Source organism: Malaclemys terrapin, chromosome 24 (genome assembly GCF_027887155.1).
Source record: "Malaclemys terrapin pileata isolate rMalTer1 chromosome 24, rMalTer1.hap1, whole genome shotgun sequence".
Lineage (NCBI taxonomy): Eukaryota > Metazoa > Chordata > Testudines > Emydidae > Malaclemys > Malaclemys terrapin.
In genome coordinates this window covers 12,943,838-12,965,656 of record NC_071528.1, presented here as the reverse complement: position 1 = coordinate 12,965,656, position 21,819 = coordinate 12,943,838, and the positions used below count along the sequence as shown (strand labels likewise).

The 21,819-nt window shown below is 45.9% G+C and overlaps 1 protein-coding gene across 2 annotated transcripts in view; it reads left to right on the top strand.

Annotated features, from left to right (window-relative positions):
• The window catches only part of SBNO2 (strawberry notch homolog 2), a 111,821-nt gene that overhangs the window by 17,202 nt on the left and 72,800 nt on the right, over nt 1-21,819 (top strand). For both annotated transcript variants that reach the window (XM_054013626.1, XM_054013625.1), the window contains exons 2-4: nt 5,967-6,190; nt 8,853-8,935; nt 19,369-19,492. In XM_054013626.1, the coding sequence (XP_053869601.1) occupies nt 6,065-6,190; nt 8,853-8,935; nt 19,369-19,492 (333 nt within the window). In that variant the 5' untranslated portion in view covers nt 5,967-6,064. The remainder of the gene's footprint in view (nt 1-5,966; nt 6,191-8,852; nt 8,936-19,368; nt 19,493-21,819) is intronic.

The following is a 21,819-nucleotide window of genomic DNA, read 5'->3' as shown; positions in this document are numbered from 1 at the left end:
AATTTTATTTTACTGGGGTAAAAAAATGTAAAATGGGGAATAAATTCTGACAGTTGTTATAATTTGTCAGACAATGGGGATGGACAAAATCCAGATTAGTTATCTTGTTGAAGTCAGATCAGATTTCTCTAATCAGTTTAAACCTTCCCAGAAAAAGCTCTGCTTTAATTTGTTTAAGCCTACAGTTGCTTTGAGCATAACCGGGCAATTTTACTCAGCATAATTTGCATTCTGCTGCACGGCCACACCCTGCTGAGCCTGCAGCTTCTACCTGACATGGATTTGTAAGGTTGCATAAACCATATGAGTCCCAGTATGACTGCCTCTGTATTTAAAAGAAAAAGGGAAACCTTTTAAATCACAAAGTGCTTAGCCTCTGGCAAATGATTTATTTCAGTTTGAGCGCCCCAGTCACGTGAGAGCATTTAACCATATGCCCTCAATGCTTGCATTTAGAAACGTAACTTTTTTATTTTTCATTGGTTAACGTGCTCCTGTTTTAAAAAGTATTTGTAGCTCTATTCAGAACTAGCACATTATATTGGCGGCCATCCTGAAATGGCTTTGAATAGGATATCACTTGCCCATCCGTGAAATAGCATCCGCAAAGTCTTCAGAGGTTCTTGTTATCAAACTGTCCAGCATTGTGCTGCGCTCTGATCAGGGATAAGTTCTACTTAACATTTTGTGTGTGTGTGCAGGTGGTTTTATTAAATGTCCAACAGACCCAGTCCTGAAGCCAGTGGGAGGGGTTGCTGGAGTAGGGAATTCAGGATCCTGCAGTTTGGCCAGTTCTACACTCAAAAGTTAAGTCGACCCAGCTATGTCGTTCAGGCATATAAAAAAAAAAAAAATTCTACATCCCTGCGATGTAGTTAAGCTCCATTCACCCAGCTACTTCCTCTCAGGGAGGCGGATTAGTTTATGCAAACAGGAGAACCCCTTCTGTCACTGTAGTGAGTGTCTACGGTGCTGCTGCAGTGTGACAGCTGGCTGCTGTAGCATTTCAAGTGTAGACAAGCCCAAGATTTAATCAGCAGCAGGAAATGTCATTAAAAATGTTACAGTAAAGGTGCAGTGTCTGGAAGAATCCCTTGCCGAGCTTGGTAATATTATTGCAATGAAAAACAGTGTTTACGGAGGGATACGTTATTTCTTATCTGATTGCAGTAGTGCCTAGAGCCCCGATCAGGTATTGAGTTCCCATCATGCTAGGAACTGTACATACTTACAATGAAAACATGATCTCTGCTCCAAAAAGCATACAATCTAAGTATTACTTTAAAAAAATAAAACTTAACGATTTTTCCTTTGTAGCCTATCAAATTGTAGCTCTTTTATTAAGTGTTGGAAAGTTCCGTGAAGTCTTGGCACCAGGCATATGTTAAAATAATGTTTTGTTTTCTGGACAAATAACTATATGCTTAGTGATGGAATTTCAATATAGAAATTGGCGCTTCAGCAGTTTTGTATTGGGGGATGAAGCACAGCCTGTTTGATAAATGGCCTACTACAAATTCAGATTCCCACTCATTTGTCTGGGTGATATATTTAAAGGGACCCCTTTCACTGGAAATCTAGTTGGGTTTAAAAACCATGAGCTAAAAGTCATTTCAGTGAGTACACCTGCCTCAGCTAATGTTTGTAGATTTACAACCCCGGGTTTTCATATCTTCTAAACTATTTTTCTCTCCTCTGCTGCTGTGTAATCAGTTTCCCAAGAGTTCTCAGATATGTGAAATAAACAAACTAAAAATATGGGGAGTACTTTTTCTCTGTTACCATACTCTTTGGTGGGGGGAGGGGTGGAAATCACAGAATATCAGGGTTGGAAGGGACCTCAGGAGGTATCTAGTCCAACCCCCTGCTCAAAGCAGGACCAATCCCCAGACAAATTCTTGCCCCAGATCCCTAAATAGCCCCCTCAAGGATTGAATTCACAACCCTGGGTTTAGAAGGCCAATGCTCAAACCACTGAGCTATTCTTCCCCCCTGTGCAAATGTAAGTAAATATATTTGTGTGAGTGCTTGCAGAGTATAGTTGGACTGACATCCTTAATACTGATGGTGTCTCAACTCTTTACCCACAAAACAGCTACTGCGTCCCTAGTAGCCTTGCAAGCTCCCCAGCTGTGTTGCAATGCTTCTTTGAGAAACCATCTCCAGGAGAGTTCACTTTCCATATCCATAAACCTCTGTGTGTCAAAGAGGCTGCCAGTTCATGCCCATCGTGGTACTAGTGGCAGAGGGGGTGGAGTTAAGCTGTGGATTCCTGTCTACTGTATTTCAGTTGGGCACAGTAGCTTCTCATCACTATTAGTCTAGGCTGGGTTTAAATGAATAATCTGGAAATGCATTTTTCTAATCTATTATCAAGCCCCTTTGCCATCCAGTACTCTTCAGTCTAGGTTTTTTTAACAAATAGGGTTGAGAAAAGAACTGTCCGTGTAATCAAATATGAGTGTCATTACAAACTCTTTTGGGGTACAGGTTTGCTATAAAATCATGCCGGAGCCATTCATATCCTAAATGCCTGGATTATTGACTTTTAACTTTGCACGGACATTATACAAGTGTCAGCCCTTGAGTATCTCTAGGATCCAAAATACACTTTGCTCTCCCAGCTGACTAGCCCTGTTCTAAGAGGTGTCCTGACATGGATGCTAGTACACAAAGTAGTAAACATGAAGTCATGTTAACTTCACTGTCTGTTACAAATGCAGGAATAAATTTTCCAGCTGAAATTTGTCACTTTTTAAAGGGATGCAGCGGAGTCAAATGCTTTTTAAAAATTTCTCATGTTGCAAATGACACCTTTAAAGGATCAAAACTGAACATTTAAGTACTCTTACTTTCTGTGCTGTTTAGTTTTTCTGTTTTACCCAGCTTGGACAGTGAAAATGCACTAGTTAGTTTCACTTCTCAAGTTTTCGGGCACCTGGCCCACTGCTGCAATGTTCAGGCAGCAAACGCTGCAGAATAATGTGTTTGTGTTTTTTTTGGGGGGGGGAGGGGGCGTGGAAGGGAGGGAGGAAGGAAGGAAACAAAAGGGCAAAAAGTCGTATTGAAATCAAAAAGAAATTGTGGAAATCTCTCTTGCTCCTAGGTTTTTCTAAATGTTTGCTCTAACCATAACATTAATTGTACCTGAATTAAGCCAAATTAGACCTGAGTGTGCCCCTTTAAGCCCGCAAGAGCACATGGACAGTCTAGCAAAAAGGTAGTTGATAGTGTCCTTTCCAGTTACTTTACAGGTGCAGAAAATCATTTGGATTCTGTCCAGCTGTTCAGGATTCATTTCTGTCACTGAACTGGAGGTCATGTGTGGGCACATTAGTAGTTCTTAACTGGTGACAAATGGGATGATGCAGTTTTAGTGACTAAATCTGTTTAAGAAGAAATTTAGTCCCATGGTCAATATTTTCTGCATCAGACATTATATAGGACTGATTTAGGAGGGGAGGAAATCTCAGGCCTTTTTTCTGGTGATTTTGGGGTTCTGGGGGCTGTGCTGCATAGCTGTTACTCATCAGTAGGATACTCAGAAAGGAAATCGCCACTTGTCACTTCTTCCGAAGCAAGATAATGTGTGACACTAAAAGCTACATGTGGTATTTTATTAAGTGAATATTTGAGCGAGAGAAAGAGTGAGATACTGGAAATGAGGGTAACAGATTTACACAGTCCTTGGTGTGACTCAGGCTGGCCAGTCAATTACAACTGTGGTAATTACTAGAAGAGGGGTATGGTCCAGTTGCCATGGAAATCAGTCTTTGTTAACTTCAGGGAGAGTACCCCAGGCCCCAGCTGGATAGGTGATGAAAGGTCATTTGACTTGGTCCAAGAGTAGATGTATTTAAATGAAGGTAGCTGAAGATGAGTGACTATCAGAGTAGTGAAAAGAGAGGAGCAGAGTGGGTTTATTAACAGACTCTCCCAGTAATGGGCAGGCTAAGAGAAATAGAGGGGAAGCCACACTTAGGGATGGGAAATGAGGTTATCCAATAAAACGTGTTTATATTCTACTTTTTAACCCCTTTTGCTGGCTCTTTCTCCTTGTTTCTTTCTTTGCTCCTGGTGGAGCATTTCAAGGGAAACTACTATAGAGCTAGAGAACATGATTATAAAAACGCCAGTGGCTAGTCTTCACTGGTGGCAGGCAACGGGTGCATGAACTCAAGAGAAATGTCAAACGTAGACAAGGCCGTTGATTGATACCAAGCCTATGCTAGCTAGGAAATTGTCTAGCTCAGGGTATGTCTGCGCTGCCAACTCTGTAGTGGCGCCCCTGCATCGCTTCAGTGTAGACCCTACCTACGCTAGCAGTGTAGGTAATCCACCTCCCGACAGGTGGTGGAATTCTTCCATCCTCCTAGCACTTGTCTACACCAGAGGGGCGGGGGGGGTTAGGTCAGTATTGCCACGTCTCTCAGGGGTGTGGATTTTTTTACACTCCTGAAAGAAGTAGCTATACTGATGTAAAATCCTAGTGTAGATAAGGCCATAGTAAACCTAGAGGCCCTTACAAGCCTCAGAACAGCCTTCTTCCTTATCCTCTTGACACCCAAATTAGCTGGTTTTTTATTGGGTCGGACTTCGGAGAAAAAGAGGGCTCCTTACTTTTAAGGCCTTGCAGTGTCTTTATAAAGTTCCTTTATATCGTGTGCCTTTAGTTGTAGCCTGGGAAATTAAATTCATAACTTTGCTAGATACTAAAAATCATGGATTCAGTAAGGGCACAGGATTTATAGTTCATTACACCAATTTGTAACCCACTAAGCTCGTTTATCCTGCAACCGTGAAAAGACTGAGCCTGGTACGCATAGGTTTTAATATGTATTCTAATTACTGATTTGTTAGGGTCTGTCCCAAATTGACTTTATCCGGGGCCCTGCCTTGCATTTTAACTGCTTTCCAAGAATGTGAGTTTGCCACATTGCCCACCAGTGGAGAGCAAGCGCTCACCTCTTGTGCCATACAAAGATGAGCAAGTATTGGGAAATCAGAGAAATTTCACAATCTGATTAGATTCTCAGCTGTTCAGAATCTGTTTTTTAAAAACCTCCTATGTGTGAAATAGACTTTGGAAACAGTACTTTCCAAATTCTTTGCTGCTGTACTGAATGAAAATTGCCAGCCCTGTAGGGTGCATCTTCATTAAGAAAAAAGGTGTGTTAACTCATGTTAGCTAACATGTGGTAACCAACTACAAACTTAGTTAAGACAAGGCAGTTAGTATTTTAAAATGAGTTACTAGATCTAGGTAAATCTTAGGCTCCCTCATAGTAACTCAGTCTGTTAACACTTGTGAAAGCTACAAACTGCTTTGTCTTCACTGGGATTTTACCTCATGTTAGTTACCATATTAGCTACCTCATGTTAAAAACACACCCAGTCAGGGCTGTCCCTAGGGGGGTGCAGGACCCAGGACATAGTTGCCAAGTTTCTATCTGTCGGGGGGTGATCCCCTCTGGCTCTGCCCAAGCCCCATCCCCACTCCACCCCTTCCACCAAGGCCCCACCCAGTTCCACCCCCTCCCCTGAGCACACTGCACCCTTGCTCCCCCCTCCTCCACCCCCCGTGCTGAGTCCAGATGCCCCAAAACAGCTGATTGGTGTTAGAGGCTGGAACGGGGAGGTACTGATCGGCAGGACCCGCTGGCAGGCAGGAGGTGGCTCTGGGGAGATGGGGAGATTGGTAGGGGGGCTCCTCCTCCCTCCACCTCCTCTCCTGCCTTCTCAGGAAGCGTGGGGCCCCCCAAAGTGTGGGGCCTGGGGCAGTCGCTCCAGTTTGCCATACCCTAGGGACGGCTCTGCACCTAGTGAAGACAAGGCCTTAGACTTTATGGTGGTGTAGGGGACTCTACACAGCCTGACCTCCACGTGCTGGTCTCCCCATTAGAGGGGGCTAGCTGCATTTCCTCCCACGTTACAAACTGACAATAGGTATTTCTTCTCTCTCCTAGGCCATGCTGCAGAGTGAAGAGCACAGATAAAGAACCTTCCACCACTCCTTAGAATAGTCCACCAGCCCTGACAACTTCATGCTGCAGGAGACAGCCTGATGCCCTCAGCACATCCTGCCATGGACGGAGGGAAGAACTTTCCACAGCATGAACACCAGCAGTCAGGCAGTACATTATACAGTATGCCGAACCTCCAGACGCAGCTCAGCGTACCTGCCATGGAGGTGAGGGTCCTGTCAGGTTAGGGTGGAAATGGATGGGTTTGGGAGCTTTTGCCAGAGGGGGGCGGTCACAGCAATGTTGAAATCTTGGGGGGGAAAAAAGTAAACGTTTACAGTGGCTATTTGGTAAATTGGCTTTCCAGGCTGTCGTCTAGTGGTACGAGGTATTTATTTTTAGTGCTAGACGTTTGAGGCAGCCGCTGCCACAATCCACGTTGACTTTGAAGTTGGGGGGGGGAAAAGCAAGATGGTGACTGAAATGATGTAATTTTAAAGTCCATTATATTGCAACCTGCTAGGGCAAGAGATGAAGCATCAAAGCTGGATTGCCAGCTTTCCCTTTGTTCCTACCCCTGCTGGCTGTCAAAGTACTGGACCTTAAAAGTGTCACTTGTAGCTGTGTCTTTTTTGACACTGGTACACAACTGCGTAGTATTTTATTAGGACTTAGTCTCCAAGCAGGATTGGGTTCTGGAGAAGATTGCAGACTCCCCGGTGCGGCGCTTCCTACTGGTCAGTCCGGGAATTAGCTCTTTTCCAGCCCTCACAGCGCCCCGTGTTAGCCGGTGTCTCTCCCGGACCCCATGCCCTTTACCTTGGGGTTCTGCCCCCACCAGTACCCCCACACTCTGGGTCTCCCCTCCCAGGGAAACCCCCTTCCCCTATGCCCACCTTGCATCAGTGGCTACTGCCAGCTGTCATCTACCCCCTTTCTCTAGGGCAGACTCTAATGGCCACTCATCACTGGCAAGGGGGTTGGACCTGCTGCCTTTGCCTATCCCGGGGCTGCCCCTCTGCAGCCCAAGTACCTGCTTAGGCCTTTAACAAGGCCTCGGCCTGGGGAGTTGCCAGGCTGGAGCTCCTCTTGCCCTTCCCAGCACTGCTCTGCTTCAGGTACCCTGTGCTTCCAGGCAGCTAGGTCCTTTCCACTGCAAGGCCGGAGTGAGCCTCTGAACCAGTTCCTCCCTCGCAGCCCTCTTATTAGGGCCATCTGGGCCCTGACTGAGCTGGCCACACCTGTGGTCAGCTACTCAGTCAGCTTCCCTCAGCTGTTCTCACTCCTCTTATCTCAGGAGGCGGGGCTGCTACAGGTCCCCATTGTGACCTGCTGTCCAAACACATAGCTTTCCAATCTAAATAGAGTGCCCCTTGGGTGCCAGTACTTTTCTGTCTCTGATCATAACTAATCGCTGCTGCTTTCCTGAAGTTTGTGCCCCTCTTAGGCTGGCTACAGGGAGGCATTCAGCACCTGTTGCATAGCTGGGGCAGTTGGGCGTAAACAATTTTGAGGTCAACTTTAAACTGATGTGAACTCTTAATGTTTTCAGAGAGCACCTGCCCCCAGGAAATCAGACACTCTATAGATGACTCAAGTCAGGCCCCCAAAACGAGGCACTTCAAATTACTAATTTCAGAGTAGCAGCCGTGTTAGTCTGTAGCCGCAAAAAGAACAGGAGTACTTGTGGCACCTTAGAGACTAACACATTTATTAGAGCATAAGCTTTCGTGGGCTATAGCCCGCTTCTTCGGAGCATCCGAAGAAGTGGGCTGTAGTCCACGAAAGCTTATGCTCTAATAAATGTGTTAGTCTCTAAGTATCAGGGGGTAGCCGTGTTAGTCTGTATCTACAAAAACAACAAAGAGTCTGGTGGCACCTTAAAGACTAACAGATTTATTTGGGCATAAGCTTTCGTGAGTAAAAACCTCACTTCTTCGGATGTTGCATCCGAAGAAGTGAGGTTTTTACTCACGAAAGCTTATGCCCAAATAAATCTGTTAGTCTTTAAGGTGCCACCAGACTCTTTGTTGTTTTAGTCTCTAAGGTGTCACAAGTACTCCTGTTCTTCTTTCAAATTACTAGTCATTTATGAAATTATTGGCCTTTGAAAACCTCTAGAAATGATCATATTTTTTTCACTCCTTTCTCCCAATTGCAGCCCATTCAACAGGCTGTAACTAAAATCATGTTCCTTGCCTGCCACTCCAATCACCTCTCTCTCTCTCTCTCTCACACAGCCTGGAGTCCCTGCATGGACTTCCTCTCTCTCTCCAGATCAGGTGTGAATTCTGTAGCTAAATAGTTACAGCTCTGGATCTGAATTTTGCCCTTATATGGACATAGAAATAATAACTAAAAAAACAACTACCATGTTTTCTCTCACAAGTCAATGCCACTTGGGTCAGTGAACAATCGACAAAGGAGATTAATGTCAGTAGTTGAAAGATGACACAATATCCTGTTAGTGTCATGCTTCTGTTGGAGCTTTGGCCTCACGCTGAAATAGAACGTGCCATTGGTACTGAAAGCAGCTGGGAAGCAGTAAATGTAGCTGTCTAGGTATAAATCTGCCCCGGCTAACTCCAGGTTAGCCAAGGCAGAATCCAGTTTCTGCAAAGTTTGTGATTAACTGGGTAGGCGGGGAGAATAACCTATGAGGATAATGACCCCAAAGCTCTTCCTGGAATAAGTAACAACGTAGCAGGTTTGCAAGTCAGAAGTGGTGTGTAGCAGCATTAGACTAACCACCTGTAAACGATTAAAGCCACCGCTGTTTGTTGCATGCGGGGAGAGGCGACACGGCTTGAATTCTGAGCGACCAGTGTGATTTAGCAGAGTTGCAGTTTTCTGATGCTGGAATTTTTCTTGGTATTGTTGTGCTTTCAGACCTCGATGCTGGCTCCTGATTGGTGGAATTCCTTCTATTCATCTGCCCCTTTCTCAACTCCATCTTTCCCAAGTGAAAACCAGTAAGTGCTGTTTATATAATTCCCCTACATATATGCACACCCAATGATTCAACTGTTTCTTCATGCTTTTTTGTTTACTTTTTGCTTCACTAACTGATGGGGAAATAATGGCATCACAAAGTGTTGGTGGCATTTCACAAATGGCTACATCTTGGAAAAGAAAAGAAACAGCCTTTGTGAAGCCATGGGAAACTTTGACTTCATGTAAGCTTTGAAACTGATTTAGGGGAGAAAAGGCCTGGTTGGAGTCTAGATTTGTTACACTAATGGAGTTCATAAAATACACCATTAATACAATCTGGCTATCCTAATATATCATAGAGGCATGTAGGTTTATATGGCCAGTGCAGGGAAGAAGGAAGGTATTTCTGCTCTGAGGAAGGTAGAGTGACACATTTATGGATGAAGTGATATTAAAAGCTATGGTTGGAAGCTAATAATTCTTAGTAGTATCACCCCTACTGAATTAAGCTTTCATTTTCAGTTGCTAGCACGTTTATATTCAAAATGCACATGCCATATAACTGTGCAAACCAGAGCGTATCAAGATCAGTGCATCTTTCTCTGGTTCTAACTGACAAGCTTTGCTAGTAACCTCATTACTAATCCCGCAAGGTGTGCGGTGGTGAGCAGTATGAGCGGATGTGAGAAATGGTAACTTCCTCCCAAGTAAATCCCCACCGTCTGTGTACACCCTGCCTAGCTCAAGCCTGTGAAAGGCACAGCTGTAATGTTTTCAGTAAACTTTGCATAGGAACAATTGCCCTTCCTATGGTAGAATTCTGCCTTATATTTTTCCTTATAGAGTCACGGCAAAAACCTCCTGTTTAGTACCGTGAAGATAAGTGCTTTGAATGTTCTCTATCTACTCTAGAGTCAGTCTGAGCCCCTGTGACTATCACTCCCCTCTTGGTCACAAAACTATGCACACCTATCCACCCGGGTAAGGAGGACACCGGATATGACACACTTTGGGGATTTTCTCAGTTTGGGGCTCGAGCAGCAGGGAGAAGTGTTCACAATAGTGCATTATGCCACCACAAAATGGATGAGCTCAGACAGAGAGAGACTGGCCAGTGAGCATGGGAAAAGGTTTGAAGGGACATCATGTTGCTTTCTGTCACATCCAGTGAATGGAAGGAGCGGCATAGATGGGGACTAGGGTGAGCTGCATCTGTCCCTTGTTTCCCGTGGGAGGGTTGTTTTGGGCGCCGGGGAGGGGCCAATGGAAGAAAAGTACAAGCAGGCTCCCGAAGTTGAGCAAAGTTGTTAACTTGTGGGATAGACCCTCGGGCATAGTTCAGGGGGTGAGGACTTAGCCCAGCCGCCCATCTGAAGGATTTGAATGTCTCTATAGACAAACAGAAAGATCCATTCTAATGAGCCTTCCCTTTCTGTGGGTTCATTTATACTTTATTTTAAAACCTGCTTTGGTGAGTTTCAGAACTCAGGTCTACAGTCTTGGACTTGCGCGATGGCGCTGAAAATAGCAGTGTAAGCATTGTGGTTCAGGCTGGAGCTCAGGCTTTGAAACCTCCCCCACACCCCCGACCCCCTGGCTTCAGAGGTCAGGCTCCAGCCCGAGCCTGGATGTCTACACAGCTGTTTTTAGCATCATTAAGTGAGCCCCATGAGCCCAAGTCTGTCGATCTGGGCACTGAGACTCATGGCCGGGGGGTTTAAATCACCTACCATGTGATTCCCAACCGAGTCACCAGCCATGAGAATCCAGCTACTCTGTTCGGATAACACTAGCGTTATCTCCCTCGTTTTTCTTTCTGCTTTTGTCTGGCATCCCCATCCCACCCGGCGCCCAAAACAACCCTCCCCTGGGAAACAAGTTATCCAGCAATGATGAGGTTGAACAGAATTATAAAGCAGATTTTGCTAAATGGTTACCAAAAATCTGTTGTGCATGTGGTGGAAGTTATTCAGCCTTGTTAGTTACTCCTCAAAGCAGGAATTTGGGCAGGAGTTGTGGGATAAGCTCAGCCTCTTTGCTCTTAGCCAGGCTGTCTGCGTGCTTGGAAGAGGGTGTGCTGTTTTTTTTTTTGAAGATGATTCCTGTAAATTACATTTTCTGTATCCTCAAGGGAGCTATAACAATTTCTGTTTTGCTGTATTGAACCACAGGTTGAGATGGTTGGTATTTATCTATTGTTTTTTCCCTTCTGTTTGACCGCTTGCTGTCTTTTTATCCTTCGCTTTCTCCCTGTTCAGTGCTAGTACTCGCTATTCACATCCACTGTGCTGGTGATGTTATTGTTATGGCCCTGATCCTGCCAAGACTTAAGCACATGCATAACTTTATATGCAAGAGTAGTCCCATTGATGTATAGGATTCTTATCACATGTAAAGTAATACATGTACCTGAGTCTTTTCAGGATTGGGAGCCTATAATAGCATTTATTTGGTAGAGGATGCTAAAGTTAGGGTTATAGAATGGTTTCAGTTTTAGCATGCTCATGAGATACCAAAAAATTCACCTTTCAGATGAAATTTTCCATTCTTTTATTCCATACAAAGGAGACACTTAAAAAAAAAAAAAAAAAAAGGCTGGAGCAAACTCTGTCACGGGTTAGCAAGGTGCATGTATATAGGAAATAAGTCTTTTGCTGGAGAGGAAGAAAATGTACGCAATTTTCAGCCAGTTCTTTTCCCCAAACGTAGATGAACTCGCTGAGCGTTTGGCTCTTTTGGCACTGCGTGTAATGGGCATGCGTAATAGAAACGTTGAGAGTTCAGTCTTACACACTGCTCACTTACATATTTAATGGCAACTGTAGTGCCCTTACACTTTCCTTTAAAAACCGTCTACAATGTTAAAAAAAAAATGTTAATGAAACATTGCATTCAAAGAGTTCAAATTGCAAAGTCAGGAAATACAAGCCAAGGTGCTGGCAGTAGCACTGACGTGGCCGAATTGAACATGTGCCATGTTTTTCTTATTAAATGTATAGATTAACGTATTACTGTTAAATGTATAGTCCCAAACATACAGGATGTACAGTCTGGCCAAGCTGATGTTACTATTGCAATCTTAAAGGGACGCTGTCAATATGATAATGGCTCATTTAGATCACCCTTTAAATAGTATGGTAGCAATTAAAAAAAAATCTTTTATGATTTCTCTCTACTTTCCTGTTAGAAGGGACTTTTGGATGGATCTGACAGCAATATCAGCAAGCAAGCTCAGGCCAATCACGCCTCCCACCTCTCTTTCCTTCTGTGCACACACCTGTTTGCTGCCTGTCCAACTTCATTTTCAGCTCTGTTGCCGTCACTGGTAACTCCCCGGCACAGGTCCTGTGAGAGGTCATGGTAGCATCAGTATAGCAATGAAGCTCACTAGATACAAAAGTGCTGTCAAATGAGCAAAGTAAACCAAGTGAAACAGAGGAAGAACAATAAAACCTCTTCTCTAATCTGTCAGTGATGATATCCTTAGGGAGGTGAACTGTAATGACAGTAGGTACATCACAGCCAGTGAGATGATTAAGTAGCTGGTGTCCCTTTCACCTTTCTAATTTCCTGCTTTTTTTTTTTTTTTTTTTTTTTTTGCAACAATAACTCTGCAACCTCAGTGTTTCATTAACTTATTTTGCATTTTATTTATATGGCATTGTAGTTGAAAAGCACCTTGTTAAACAGTGAAAATACAAAAATGGATAAAAGAGACCAGTATGGTGGACCCCTTTCTGTTGCCACAGCCTCCGTGTGGGAGGCGTCTCATTTGCCAGTGGCTGTGTTTAGATATGGCTTGTTCTCATAGCAACAGCTTTGTCTGAAGCAGGTTCTTCCAGTTTCTTGTAAGTACTTAACTTTCCTAGTACAAAGAATTTGGTTTAACAAAAGGTAGCAAAGTTTCCACCTTTATTCAAAACTTTCTTAGCCCACAAAAAATTACAATATGATAAAAATTAGTCTTGTAAAATGCTGAACACGGCAAATCAAGAGGATCCTACACAGGGAAAATGTTTATATGTACGGTATTTCTAAGGCAGTGATCACTCTAATAGCTGGGCTCCCGTTCCAATAATAGGCTTGATACTATACTCTCATCAGTGTAAATCTGGAATAACCCTATTGATGTCAGTGGTGTTACATGTGTATACCTCCACTGTTGTCAGCTGAGTTACACTTCTGTGGGTGAGTGGAGAATCAGGCCCCGTATGTTTAGCAGACAACGTTTCTCAACTTTTGGAACAATGCTTTCCTCTGTGACTTCCCCACACCAATCTGAATGTGGGATAATAATATATGGAGATATACCTATCTCATAGAACTGGAAGGGACCCTGAAAGGTCATCGAGTCCAGCCCCCTGCCTTTATTAGCAGGACCAAATACTGATTTTTGCCCCAGATCTCTAAGTGGCCCCCTCAAGGTTTGAACTCACAACCCTGGGTTTAGCAGGCCAATGCTCAAACCACTGAGTTATCCCTCCTCCCCAACAACAAGCTCAGAAGAAGCATTAATTGCAATCTAACAGTGAAGAGGGAAAGGGCTGAGGGCTCGTCTATACTGGAAGCTGTAGTGCGTCCGGTGAAGACTCTCTCTGCTGGCGGGAGAAGCTGTCCTGCCGGCATGGCACTGTCCACACTGGCGCTTAGGTCAGTGTAATTTATGTCGCGTAGGGGGGTGGCTTGTTCACACCCCTGAGCAACATAAGTTATACCAATGTAACCGGTAGTGTGTAGACCAGCCCTGAGCTGAATGCCAAGGCAGGCGTGGTTTCTATGGCCTAGGGCCTGTACCAGCAAAGGCCTAATCACTTGCTGATCCAGAATGTGATGACAGACTCTCTGAAAAGAGGCTGCAGTGTCAGAGCACAAATGCTCGATGAGATGCAAGGAATAAGGTCTCAAATATAGCCAGAGCAAGCCCCAGTAAAGCTTCAGATACCAAGAGGACATCTGGTCCATCACTTTATAGGCAGCTGGTATAAAGTGTAATATCCCAGTAAGTGCTGCTACAGCCTGCTTAAGCTGCCTGGTGACCGAGAACCCGCTAGTGGAAGGAATTGCGGCGTTGGGCATTGAATCATTTACAAGACACATACCTGTAGATGCTGTTCTAGCATGCAGGCTCTGCTAACAAGAATCTAAGTTTCAGAAAGACTGAGGAAACGATCAGAAGTTTAAACAACAAATTCTCTTGTTGGAGATAGTTGCCAAGTCAGGGCCATTTCACTATCAGTTGCACTTACAGCAAATGACCTGGGTAAGTAGAAGTGCATCGTAGTTCAGTGTGTCCAAACTGTACAACTGGCCCCAGTGTTTAGGGTCGGTGGGCAGTGAGAAAGCCATCTCGTTTCTTGCTCTTCTAAAGTACTTGGTTTGTACGGCGACCCATCTCCTTCCCAGATGTGTCTGCATCTAGATATTGGTTAAGCCTCATCTGAGTCCACAGCCTAAGTCTTCCTTGATTGTGTCCAGTAGCTTATTTGTGTCTGTCCTTAGAATGTAGATTTTTCCCAGTCATCACTCAGTTTAGCTGGGATAAATTTCTCTTTAAAATGTATCCATCAGACCTGTCTCTGGGCACGTTTACACTATTTTTAAACCAATACAAAATTAACTGCCCAATGTAAGAAATGAATTACGCTGTGCATATTAATGTAACCCCAACCACCCCCGATGCAAACGCCTGAGTTGACAAATGGTCTTTGTACTGTGCTCTCAAAATCAATAAACTTGGTCTCTGTCAAACTGAGAGGAGAAGCAAATTCCAGAATTGAAAGCTCTCTGCTGCAAATGTCCTGTTCCCTACTCATTCAAATCAGGGGACTGTAGCAAGAGCACATCAGCCAGAGTGAACTTGATAAAATCAACCTGATAAAATCAAATGCATAGAGAGGTTCTCGATTCCCAGCTGGTAGGATCGTAGATCTGAGAGATGAAAGAGAGGCACCAGGCCATCTGGTTTATTCCTTCAGCAAGGGCAAGCCAGTTCTCCATAGTAATATGTAGTGCTTGGTCTGTTTATCAACAACATTATGCTCAGCTGTACCCAGGACAGAGAAATAGACTGTCCCTGCCTGGCAGTAGTAAAAGATGCACACAAGATGGGGCAGGGACACGCTGGGAAGTTCCAGAGATGGGGTTTACTTGGTCGGTGGTAATCTTATTTTAAATGTCTCAAATGGCCAGTTTCCTCTGTTCTCCCTTGGAGGAAATGTTCCACTTTTTAATACAGATTAGGTTCATAAGATGGGTTTCTTGTAGCCAAATCTTTTGGGCATTGTCTGAGTAGCTCTGTGTAGAGGGAGGAGTAGAACCTTATTTCCATAACTTGTACCCATTTGAAAGTAGGACCCACGGGTCAGTGTGTGTGTGTATCTCTTGCTTTCCCTGCTTGTTTGGATTAAGCTGTTTGTTTCAGAGGTGTGAGACGCTAACCTTCCTTCTCTTCTGTCTGTCCAGTTTCAGTGGAGGTGATTAGCTGTCCCCAAAATAGTAACTTGCTTAGAAGGTGGCTATACCTATTGTAATCAGCCAATAAGTACGATAGCTTCTGGCTTGATCTGTTATGTGTTTGGGAGATGGAGTATAGTAATTATGCTGGTGTTGGTTGCAACTCCACAGTTCAAGAGGAGTGCAGTTCTGTACCGAAGGCAGGGGTGGAACCTTTGTTTTATATGAAGAATACAGTATATCCTTTCCAATCTTACAGCATGTACTCTGAGTTCAGAAAGAATTGTCTGAGAATTTTCAAGGAAATGGGTTAGTAGTTTGAGTTTAAAGGCCCAGTTGTCACTAATCTTAAAATTCAACGCTTGGCTCTCATTTTCTTCGGCCCAAAGAAATTATAACGGAATAACACTCTTCAAACTTTCCATATAGTTCAAATGCACTGAAATCTCAGTGTGAGCCACATTTGAATGAATTAAGTTTTAATTAAGTTAACTTATAAACAGTTGTATCAAATTGTTATGATTATACAGATTAGGGCCAGACCAGTAGCTCATGTCATTTTAAATGCAAGCACTGAAGCTAATGTGCGTGGTGCAATTGCATTGCTTGGAATGAGTCAGTGGAGTGAAGGGGCTGTACATGCGTGTCAGGGTCTCACTGATAGATGACTTGAACCCAACTGTCACTAGATTGGCCCCAACTGTCACTGGCCCTAAAGGTTCCAGGGCTGTGTGCTGGCTTCTGTGTTTCATCGCAGGGAGTCTAGCTCAGGTGAAACGGATCAGGTTAGTCAGACTGACTCCTGCTGGGCAAGGTGGTTTCTGTGGGGAGCAAGGGGGAAAGAGGCGATTGTATATGCTCCATGATTCTCTCCCCTCTGCCCTGTTCCCCTTACAGAGCGCTTAAGGGACTCTCTTCAAGTCACACAAATGTGTGGCAGAACCAGGAACTGAACCCAGAGCTCGGGAAGCAATGTGAAGTAGTGGATAGGGCACTGGATTGGAAGTCAGGAGACCTGAATTCTAATCCCTGGTCTGCCACTGACCAACTATGTGCCCATATGCAAGTCACTTAGCCTCTCTGCTTCTATTTCCCCTCTCATCCTTTGACTGTCTCGTCTACTTATACTGTGAGCTCTTTGGGGCAGGGACTGGCTCTCTCTGTGTGTATAGCACCTAACACAATGGGGCCTTGAGCTTGGTTGGGACCTCCAAGTGCAGCTGTAATCCTGAATCACAACCTAGTACCTTAACACAAGATCACCCTTCCTCTCAACCCCACTTCGCTACGGTGATTTGAAGTTACGTTTCATCAATTGAACCTTGGGTCAAGATCAAGCCACAAGTAAAGTGCCTGTCAGCCTAGCTCCTAGCAGTTATGATGCAGACGTCAATTTTCTATGTATATAGTATGTGCTAGGGTGAGGATGAGCAGCAGGTGGGGGTGCACGTTGGAGTTGAGATGCATCGACAGTCGCATCTGGGAAACCTTGCCTGGCACCTGTCCATAGTGTGCTTTGCTTTAGCGAGTTTCTATTAGGCCTTGGCTACACTCGCGGATTCACAGTGCTGCCGCGGCAGCGTTGTGAAGCGTGAGTGTAGTCGCGCCGCCAGTGCTGCGAGAGCTCTCTCACAGCGCTGCAAGTACTCCACCTCTCCGAGGGGAATAGCTTGCAGCGCTGCGAGAGAGCGTGCAGCGCTGCAGGCGCTGATTACACGGGCGCTTTACAGCGCTGCACTCGCTGCGCTCAGGGAGGGTGTTTTTTCACACCCCTGAGCGCAGCAAGTGCAGCGCTGTGAATTGCCAGTGTAGCCAAGGCCTAAGAAAGGAAATTGAAATCTGGCTTTGATTTTCAGAAATCCTCCCTGTTCCTCACCTCACTAGCATGCGCCTCGGCATGAAAGTCATGTCAGATTGGCTTGCATTGGGAAGTTTTTTCTTTTGTCGTAGTCAACTGCTGCCATCAGTATCTCTTCTCCCTTCGTTTTGGCAGAGCTGCCAGGTTCACAAGCTTTGGAGCCCCTCCTAATTGCATTGGTTTGGTGGTATAACAAAAGGTAACGTGGGGGTGGCTGTCTTCCAGCCTTTCACAGCAAAGCAAATGAATGTGCCAGAGTCCTTGCTAAATCAAAAGCAAAACAATAATACAAAAGGCACTGAAAAAGGTTGGGCTATCATATTAGCAATTCTGTAGTGGCTTTCCGGTGAGGATCTTTACTAAGTTGCAGTTAGTCTTTTTTACAACATTGCCTGTGAGGAGATGGCATCCCCATTTTACAGATGGAGAAACTGGAGTCCAGAGAGGTGAAGTGATTTGGCCAAAGACCAGATGAAGATCCAAATTCATCCCTGGCGTAACTCCATTTAAGCTAGTGGACAAACACTGGGAACGGATTTGGCCCAGTGAATGTGCAAGAGCTGGGAAAGGTGCCTCGTCACTCAGAATTGAGAGTGATTAGAGCTGGACTGTACTGGATTTTGTTAATTCTCTCTCTGTAAGAGCACATGGGTAGGGACCTGCTTTAGGGCTTCTTAGCAGTAGGTAAACCAGTTGCAACATCAGTAAGGATAGAGAAGAAATTCAATGGTAGCAGTTCATAGGCTATTGTGAAAAGTGATTTCTGTGCTGCCCTTTGCTAGGGTTTTACCTTCAATGATGTGACAAAAGAGGGGTACATTTAGTCATAAGTGGGAGAGAACTATGTGCCTATTTGCATGTAAATGCAGCCCATCCAGTGTATTTACTGTCCTGCAAGTGTATTAGCTATAGGCATGTTGTGTTAATGAACAACTAGCTATGCAAGACATTTTCATTGCTGGATAGTTTTTAGGCTGCCCAATGATGTCAGTCTCCTCTCCCCAGTTGATTTTTCGTGTAGCTTGGAAGTTCACTGCCTGTGGGTTTTGTGGCCTTGACATCACATGGAATTTCTGACTTTCCACAAGGGCAATTCAGCCAGACCATGTGAAGCGTTCAGTTTTTAGCATGAAAATGTACTGGGTGAGGATTGGCGAAACTGTTTGAATGAACATCTGTTGCAACAGCCAGATTACCAGAAGGATTACTGAGCACATTCCTCCCTCTGTAGAAGGAGTAGAAGGGAGTTAACGTGTGCATGCAGCGTGTAATAGCAAAACCAAAAGCAGCTCATGTCATGTAGGCCAAAGGCTGCTGACTGGTGGACTGGAAAGACTCCTATCAGTTCACAACCCTTACCTGCCTAATTGTTACAGGATACAAACACTGGGAGTGTCCACTCAAGAGAGCATAATCAGGAGACCTTGCTTTGTTCACTAATTGGTGCCACTCCAAGATCTCCCTAAATCGTGTCAGCTCAGAGCCATTCATCCCCATAAAACCCTTCCTGGGTTAGTATTCATGTCCCTGCCCCTCCTTTCAAGTTCTAGTGCTCCAGCCTAGCAGCATAGTATGCCCATGATTGGTGTAGCTATGGATACTTAGTCCCAAATGGAAGGAGGGTTGTGGCCTTCCCCCCTCTTTGGAAGATCGTTAGTGGTTGAGTTTTCCCAGGGGACTGTTGGTTCTTATGGGGTGAACTATGATTCTGCTTTGTAAGAATTAATATTTCCCCACATATAGCATATTTGATCCTAGGGTCCTATTGTGCCTTCCGAATGCTAATTTCTCTGGTGCCCTTACAGCAGTTTTATTTGCGCTCCATTGTTAGGATTGAACTGGGATTCCTCAAAACCCAATCTATCAAATCCGCCCAGGTTATATGAGCTACTGAGAGTTGAATCCTTGGCCTCTTGATTATGCTACAGCTCAGTAGAGCAGTGTACTAGCATATGAGATCTAGAAAATATTGTTAGTAGGTTTATTATATTTTGCCCTGTAGACATCTGTCCTGCACAAAATCACCTGTTAAAATCAATCTCTTGCATGAGTCGACTTTAAGAACCAGTTCACCCCATGAAGGCGGAATCTGAGACAACTCTGAGAAATGCACCTTGCTAGGAATGAGAGAAAGTCACTGCTCTCCTTGTCTCTTTACAGGCAATATTTTAATACCACTTCCGATTTTTACATGAATTCCATCAGCAGACCACCTTTCACAGAGACGACCTATGCATCTGTGGGCCTTGCTGACTTCTTACCAAAAAATGGTGATTTTCCTCAGGTAGGTGCCTAGTTTGTTATGATTGTCTGTCTTTGGGTGAAATGGATATTTTACATTTGGGGGGGGGGGAGACTGAGGGCAATGCATTGTATGTTTTTAAATAGCCAGTGCAATGTGTGTGTGTTTTAAATACTCTGATGCCACAGAAGCATTTCATTGGCTTGGTGGCTGCGCAGGGGTGTTAAATTCATAGGTGATGCAAGTTACAAGTTGATAAAGTAATGTGACATACATACCAAAGGGAATGCAGGGAAAGATGTAAGTTAAAGAAGGTTCCCTCTAGTTAGACTATCACTTAATCTTCTCTGAATTAGGCTTTTAGGGTTTTCACCTCATGTATGTTGGATGGGCTGTTATCTCACTACTTAGTAGGTTGAATTCATGAATAGTGACGTTTTATAGGGATATAGATTCTGAGAGAGCTGCACCTAGCAGAGAACTTATAACTCAGGCCCCTCCTTCCTCCTTGGAATGTGCTCTCCTCTGACGTGTAGGAGTATGTGAATTGGATCTGAAAAGCACCAGTCATCCTGGTTGGGTTGGTACCTCTATGGAGTAACAGCTTTGCTCATCCTCCAGGGATCTCATTGGTTTGAAATGAGCTCATCATGGTAGACTTGCCTCTGGTCGTGCCTCATGGAAAGGTTGGTCAGTCAGGACTGGGAAACAACTTCGCATGGGAAAGAGCTGACTTTTGAAAAATGAAAAAATGGTTAAATCCTTCCCAGGAGTTCAAAGGAGTACGTGGTGTCTGGCTTGCACGAGTTCTTTGCATTAGCTTCTCCCAAGACATTGCGTGGACCCAGTGAGCAAAACCAGATAGAGCTGCCCTGCTGGCTTACCAAGGTAAAGGCCCAATTGAAGTTAGTTCCAGAGTCTGGTCCCATCTCCAACACTCGCACCTCAGAATGAGTTATGCTATCAGTCATCCTCTGGGCAGTCTGTACTGTACCTAAAGCTAGAGCCCTGTCTGGATACCAAAATGTGGATCCACATCTGATCTGCATCCACCAGAATCAACCCGCGATCTGCTAGCCTAGCTGGTAGTCTTTTACCTGTATCCGCACCTGCAGCTGCAAGCCGTCTCTCAAGGGTGGGGTCTTGCAGGAAAGAGGCATCATGAGGGAACTGGGGGTAAGGGGCAGCGTGGGGGCAGGGTCTCGAGGAGAAGGGGCAGTGCAGAGGGAGGGACTGTGCGGAAGGAGCCTCGCGAGCGACGGCGCATGGCAGCAGCAGTGCATGTTGCATTAGAGTGGGGTGGAGGGGTTGGGCGCCGGGGCCCTGCCCACTCCAATCCCTGTGGCCAGGGGCAGGCCCTGCTGCCCAGGAGCTGGCAGGCCAGGCCCAGGACTGGGTAGGGTTACCATACGTCCGGTTTTTCCCGGACATGTCCGGCTTTTTGGTACTCGAATCCCCATCCGGGGGGAATTGCCAAAAAGCTGAACATGTCTGGGAAAATACCCCCTCCTCCCCCCCAGTCCCCTGCTTACCTTGGCTCCAGCAGGCTGTGAGCTGCAGGCGGATTCCCCCGCAGCGGCAGCGGCTGCTGCTGCTCCCCCCAGACACCTCAGTTCCGTGTAGCTGAAGAGCGGAGCTGCCCCAGCGCTACCAGCTTCAGGGTTTGCCGGGCAGCCCCCAGGTCTCCAGACCCTGCGCCCCCGGCCGGGCGCTTCCCCAGCCCAGCTGGAGCCCGGGAGGGGAAGCGCCCGGCTGGGGGCGCAGGGTCTGGAGGTCTGGGGGCTGCCCGGCAAACTGTGAAGCTGGTAGCACTGGGGCAGCTCCGCTCTTCAGCTGCACAGAGCTGAGGTGTCTGGGGTGAGCAGCAGCAGCTGCTGCCACCACCCCGGGGGGAATCCGCCTGCAGCTCCCCCAGACACCTCAGCTCTGTGCAGCTGAAGAGCGGAGCTGCCCCAGCGCTACCAGCTTCAGGGTTTGCTGGGCAGCCCCCAGATCTCCAGGCCCTGCGCCCCCAGCCGGGCGCTTCCACTCCCGGGCTCCAGCTGCGCTGGGGAAGCGCCCGGCCGGGGGCGCAGGGTCTGGAGATCTGGGGGCTGCCCGGCAAACCCTGAAGCCGGTAGCGCTCAGGCAGCTTCGCGTGGCTGGGAGGGAGGAGGAGGAATGTGGGGCACTCCGGGGAACGGGCAGAGTTGGGGCGGGGACTTTCGGGAAGGGGCGGGGCCGGGGCAGGGAAGGGGCGGGGGCGGGGCCGGGGCCCCATGGAATGTTGTCCTTTTTTAAGGTTTAAATATGGTAACAGTAGGACTGGGAGCGCAGCCAGTGTGGCTGGGCCATGGTGGGGATACTGGGGCTGCCTGAGGGGCCAAGCT